The sequence below is a fragment of the Apis dorsata genome, unplaced genomic scaffold (genome assembly GCF_000469605.1).
Source record: "Apis dorsata unplaced genomic scaffold, Apis dorsata 1.3 scaffold_1026, whole genome shotgun sequence".
Classification (NCBI taxonomy): domain Eukaryota; kingdom Metazoa; phylum Arthropoda; class Insecta; order Hymenoptera; family Apidae; genus Apis; species Apis dorsata.
The window spans coordinates 114167-119848 of NW_006264125.1; the positions used below are offsets into that span (position 1 = coordinate 114167).

The 5682-nt window shown below is 34.6% G+C and overlaps 2 protein-coding genes across 13 annotated transcripts in view; one reads left to right on the forward strand and one right to left on the reverse strand.

The window, feature by feature from the left end:
- Positions 1-5682, forward strand: part of LOC102677231 (general transcription factor IIH subunit 2) — a 19523-nt gene that overhangs the window by 10007 nt on the left and 3834 nt on the right. The gene's annotated exons all lie outside the window — the stretch shown is intronic.
- The window catches only part of LOC102677725 (flocculation protein FLO11), a 10626-nt gene continuing 5340 nt past the window's right edge, over positions 397-5682 (reverse strand). The window contains exons 2-12 of one of the 11 annotated variants that reach the window (XM_031514489.1): positions 5625-5682; positions 5031-5173; positions 4681-4921; positions 4439-4602; positions 4237-4373; positions 3880-4089; positions 3698-3780; positions 3502-3588; positions 2642-2835; positions 1261-2485; positions 397-1134 (exon numbers count right to left, since the gene is read on the reverse strand). The exon at positions 5625-5682 is cut by the window's right edge and continues 1 nt beyond it. In XM_031514489.1, the coding sequence (XP_031370349.1) occupies positions 1037-1134; positions 1261-2485; positions 2642-2835; positions 3502-3588; positions 3698-3780; positions 3880-4089; positions 4237-4373; positions 4439-4602; positions 4681-4921; positions 5031-5173; positions 5625-5679 (2637 nt within the window). In that variant the 5' untranslated portion in view covers positions 5680-5682 and the 3' untranslated portion in view covers positions 397-1036. Of the gene's footprint in view, positions 1135-1260; positions 3589-3697; positions 3781-3879; positions 4090-4236; positions 4374-4438; positions 4603-4680; positions 4922-5030; positions 5174-5624 lie in introns of all 11 variants that reach the window. The other 10 variants (XM_006624299.1, XM_006624298.1, XM_006624296.1 and 7 more) reach the window with 10 other exon arrangements.

Here is a 5682-nt window from a genome sequence, read left to right on the forward strand (position 1 = left end):
GGTTTAAAAGTTATGTGTTTATTCTTTTTATAAGAGTGCACTTATTTTAATCTATCAAGAATAAGCATACAGTCCATGAAACGCAAAAAGAAAATTTTAAAAAGAGAAAGAATAAGACAAAAAGAAATATTTTCTTGTGCTCGCGTAAGTTAATTTATAATATCAAGTTTATTAAATTTGTATTAATCTTCAACATTACTTGAACTATAAATCAAATCAGGAAATTATTAGATTTATGTTAATCATTTACGAAGATATTAGAACAGAGTCAAACTAGGTTCAAGCTTTAAAAACTCATCGCGATAGGAGTAATTTAATTTTCGACTTTTTTCTTCCTCTTTTTTTTTTATTTATTTTTTTTTAATAATAATATTTACACTCTTAAGTGCCAATTTGTTTTTTTTTTTTTTTTTGATAACTGGTACACTCCTCACGACGCTTCTAGAACTTGATTAAATATATTGCGCTATATAAGCTTGGACTTTGTATGCGGGGAATAAAGGTCTTTATTAAAAGCCTGTTATTGTATTGTGTGGAAAATATAAAACCCCAGATATTATACTTCACTATCCTACAAATACAATGCTTAGTTCAAACGTATAATGGTATTGTTTTTATTGAAGATGCAATATGTTTCCTTTCGCATTTTTTCGTTTTTTTCTTTCTTCGCATTTATAAATTAAACAAATAAAAATTAAAATTCCGGCGGATTTAGGACACTGAAACATGAATTTCTAAAACATAATTATTTATCCATTAATCTAAATTCTAGATTTTCGATCCTGTTATTTTTTTCATTTTTTCTTTTTTTTTTACAGTACACCAGCTATGTGTTTATTTCTTTCTTTTTCTCATTGTACCTATTTTAGCTGGAAAAATTGTAAATAATTTTGTCCATCGCAACTGTACGAAGTGAACGTTCTTACATATATACAACCCACGATCACCCCTTAAGCGTACAACTTCCATTGTAAAATGTATAGTTCGATGCATCATCGTTTATTCATTCCGCATGATATTAATATTAAATGTCTCTTCACTTGCCGAGTCCAAGTGCAGCATATTGTTCTTCCGTTACTTCCGTCATCATCAGGTTTCCATCGGGTAAGAGTAAAACTACTCTTCTGGTACCACCTAATATAATAATACAATGAAATTTTAATATTAATATTCAATTTTTTTTTTATTATATCAATCTTTTTTTTTAATATATTCGTTTAAATTTTAATAAAATGAATAATTAAAATTTGATATATTTACCTGGAGTAGGTTCTTCTGCTTGTACGACTTGAGCTACAACTTGGCCATGACCATCACCATCTTCCTGTCCCTCTGTCACATCTGCTGTATTTGTGTTGTCCATAATAGACATTACCATTGGGTTTTCGGTAGGTTCCGCTCCACCTTCCTTCACATAGAACTGCGAAGCCAGGTTTACTTGATCAGGTATTAATTGAGCTACAGCTTCTGCTACAGCATGGTCCAACGTTAATACGGATCCATCATCTCCTTGTTGTTCCGTGGTAACATATACGCATTGTTGCTCGCCGTCAGCGTCTCGGGTCACCAATAACGTTTGACCATCTTCAGCTTGCCCAGCCACTTGGTAAACAACACCATCCTCCCCGGTTATTGTTACTAAATTCGATGTATCCTCAGCTACCTTCCTTTCTTCCGATATTTTCTCTTCAGCTTTAGTTACATCAGTAGAAGCTATTGCTATTGTGCTAGTCGAGGTAACTGTAGCTGTAGTTAATCCCGCTGTGATAGAGGATTCACTGGCTGAGGTTGCTTCTGTCAATGGTGGTGCTGTGGTTGTAGTTGGCGTAGTGACAGGAGCTGTATCATCCAAGCAAGGAAGATCCGGTGCAGGAACGGATACATTTGTCAAATTGATCTGCGCTGATTCACTGGTTTGAACAATTGTACCTGTTGTTCCACCGGGACTCATTTCGACTCTCATTATTCCACCACCTTCTGTAAGAGAATCAAGGGAAGGTAGAACTAATTCCGTGGTGGTAGTTGTAGCGGTGACGTCTATACTCTCTGATGTAGTTGTGTTTGTTTTGATAGTAGACAATGGTGCTCCAGTAGGTTCAGGTTCAGGCTCTGGTTCGGCTGGTTGTTCAACAGGTTCACCATCCGGTCCAATAATGCGTCCCGTCAATGGACAGAGAGTGAACGGCCTAGGAGGACTGTCAGGTTCCGTAGTAGCAATGGTATCGGCTTCGGGAGGTGGAAGTTCTGGTTCACCCTCGCTGCTACTTTCTTCGGAGCCTACTTCGTGGAATTCCATGTGAAGTCCATCACCCTCCGCCAATTTACTTTCTTTCAGTTTATTTCCTGGAGTGGTCGCTGGTGTTTCAGCCAATTTCCCTCTACCTCGGCCGGCAGTAGTACGAGCAGCTGCTAGGAGGCCGCGGCCACCTGGTTTAACGATACCCGCTGCTTCTTGAGCTTTCCTTTTTGCCATTAATAATTTTTGCTGCGGAGATAATAATGACTGTGGCTTACCAACTGGTGTTTTCGGCGACTGTTTAGCCTGTTGCACTGGACTAGTTCCAGACTTTACCACTTGCTTTGGCTGTGGACTAAGCACCGTAAACTTCGGTCTAATCTGAGTAACATTTCCAGGACTCACCGAGTTACTTTGCGTAGTTACAGCTGTTGTACGTTTTTGTAGCACCTGACGCGTTTGCTGGGACTGAACTTGTCTCGGGGCTGGTGCCCTAACAGGTGTGCGAATTGTTGATCCAATTCCAAGTACGCTAGTTGGTGTCGTCGCACGCAGTGGAGGTCTCGGTAACAAAGGACGACCGTCCGCACTGCGTTGGCCTGTAACAGGTCCAGGACGTATTCCTGTACTTATTCTTGGTTGCAAAGTTATGGGAGCCGGCACCGCGGTCACGACATGTATCTGCGGTAACTGTGTCGGATCTGGTTTCGGCTGGATCTTTATAGGCTCTGTTTTCTGTGTACCTCCTGCTTTACTCGTAACAGGTTTAGAAACTACTTTCATCTGCGTTACTACTTGACTTCCATCCATTTTAGAAACCACTTTTACCGGTGTAACAGAATTCGATTGCGATGCGGATATTACTTGCTTCCTCACTACATTAGTATTATCTCGATTTTGAACCATCAAAACACCTTGTGTAGTCGGCGAACCTTTTACAGCCAATTTTCCGCTAGGGGACGAATCCAACTTGATGATGCCATCTTTCCGTGACATTACATACACGCCGGACGTTAAGTTTGGCATTTGCTTTGGATCAACTTTAACGACTCCTTTGGCATTCGCGACTAAAACCGGTGGTTGGTTAGATTTTGCTCCTTCGGGAGATTGAAGTCCCAATGAAGTCGCAAGATCTGAAGACGAACCACTTGCTCTGTTAGACCCGTTCGATTGAGCATTGGCACGATTAAATGCGCGTTGAATCACATCGCTTCGACCCAACAATTTTTCCTCCTCGGACTCTCCAGTCCAATCTTCATCACTACCTGTGTCGCCTTTCGCTCGTTTAGCAGCGCTACTGCCTCCATCCTCAGAATCGCTCTCGGAATAATCCATTCTCCTTTTTCCTAGTACTAAACAAATGTACATATCTTGATATTTTTGTTATGTTCGTAATAAATATAAAAATTCTAAGAAAAATTATAAAAACTAATTTAAATCATGTTATAAAATTATACATACGGTCATTATCTTCATCTTTCATTGAACCGCACCATTGCTTCACTTGATCCATTGCTTTTGATTTACTTGAACGCATGGGTCGTCTACATATACAAGATTTATTACTTAAGGCAGTATTCTATTGAATGTAAAATATATGCTGACAATTTTATAAAATTTTAGGCAAAATATAATTGCCTTACCCTACTTGGGCTGCAGTACTTGGTCCAGGTTTAGCTTCTGTTTTTATAATTGTTTTTTGAGCAGGATTACCACCTCGGCCTGCTGCTTTTGCATTTGCCTGTTGCTGAGCAGCTTTCAATTCTTTTTGCTTAGCAAGGTTTCTTTCAAATTCTTCTAATAAATGTTTACATGTAGCTACATTCTCAGCAGGTTCCCATCTATTATGTTCGCTGTAATTGTTTGTATTTTTTTATTGTACATATTTGTATTTTTAATCTTTTTTATAATTTTTTAATATCTTTTTCATTATAATTTCTTTTATATATAATATAATTTATGATTTTTTTATTCCAAAATATTTCATAAATTAAACTTACTGTCCAAGACCCTCCCATTTTAGTAAATATTCTGAACATCTTTTTTTCGGATTAAATCGTTTTGCTAATATCTTTTCTACTGTATATTCTTCATCGCTTGAATCTCTATCTTCATCACCAGCTTTATTAGATTTAGTCTATAATATTGCAATAAATTATAAGTCTTTAAATGATAAAATAATCACGTAATCACGAAACTAACCTTAAGTTTTATTGTAGGTTTCAATTTTGGTTTTTCTTTTTTTTCTACTTCATCAAAAGATTCATTACTTTTTTGATTCTTTGCTTCTGAAATTTTACTATCTTTTTTACTATCATCTTCTGGTTGTCCGTTCCTAATTACTTTACGAACAACTACTGGTTTTCCTGTAAAAGTACAGAATAACTTTAGAACATTGTTCATTTAATAAGAATAAAATAAAAAATTGTTTGCAAAAAATTCACCTTCTGCATTAGAACTTATTTGATTTTGTCTTGGTACATCTTGCATTTTTGCATTACTAATTTTTGTAAATGTTTGAATGGTTTTCCCAGCTGCAATCCAGGAATCCCTTATGTGCGTATCCATTTTACACCATTTTTGATATAACTTCCATGAGTTTGTTGAGTCTCTATCTGAACCCTCTTGTTGGATTTGGGAATCTTTCCATAAAAGAAAAGCCCAAACTTGTGCTTTTTGTTCATTCTATAGTAATAACAAAATAATTATATTGAAATATTAATATTATTTCTCAATTATATAATCATTTAATATATTTAGAGAATTAAAATTATGAGAAATTAAAATTACTAACATTACTATTTTCACGAAAATGTGAAATTTGGGTACAAGCGCCTTCTTTTGTACGATGTTCTTGAAATTCTTCAATAAAATGAAAAACAGAATGGCACTGTCCACACACAAGAACATCTAACCTTCCCATCTCTTCTTGTGCAGCTAATGATGTAATAAAATTTATTATTTTTTAATATTCAATCTACAAGTACATGTACTTATTTATACTACTATTTTAAATAAAAAACTCTTTTTTATATTTACAGGAGAATTATATTAATTCAGAATTGAAATTGATCAATTCTCATCGTGTTAAGATATTCATGATTATTATTTTAATGGTTCTTATTAATAACTGATTTTTTTATTATTATTTTGAATTTATATAATAAATTAATTCACTAAAGTAAATTAAAAATTATTTTATTTAATATTTTATTTTATAACTAACATTATTTAATTATATAATTATATTCTATTTTTTTAAATAAATTTAATATTTATATATATATAAACATATATAACATATTAAACATATATATTTACAGACATAGAATAAATAAAAAACAATTATTTACATGGAACAAAATTAATGAAAAATCACAAATATTACCTTTAATAGCAGTAGGATTACTACTGATGGCCGAAGGGCCATCGCCACCCTCCATTTT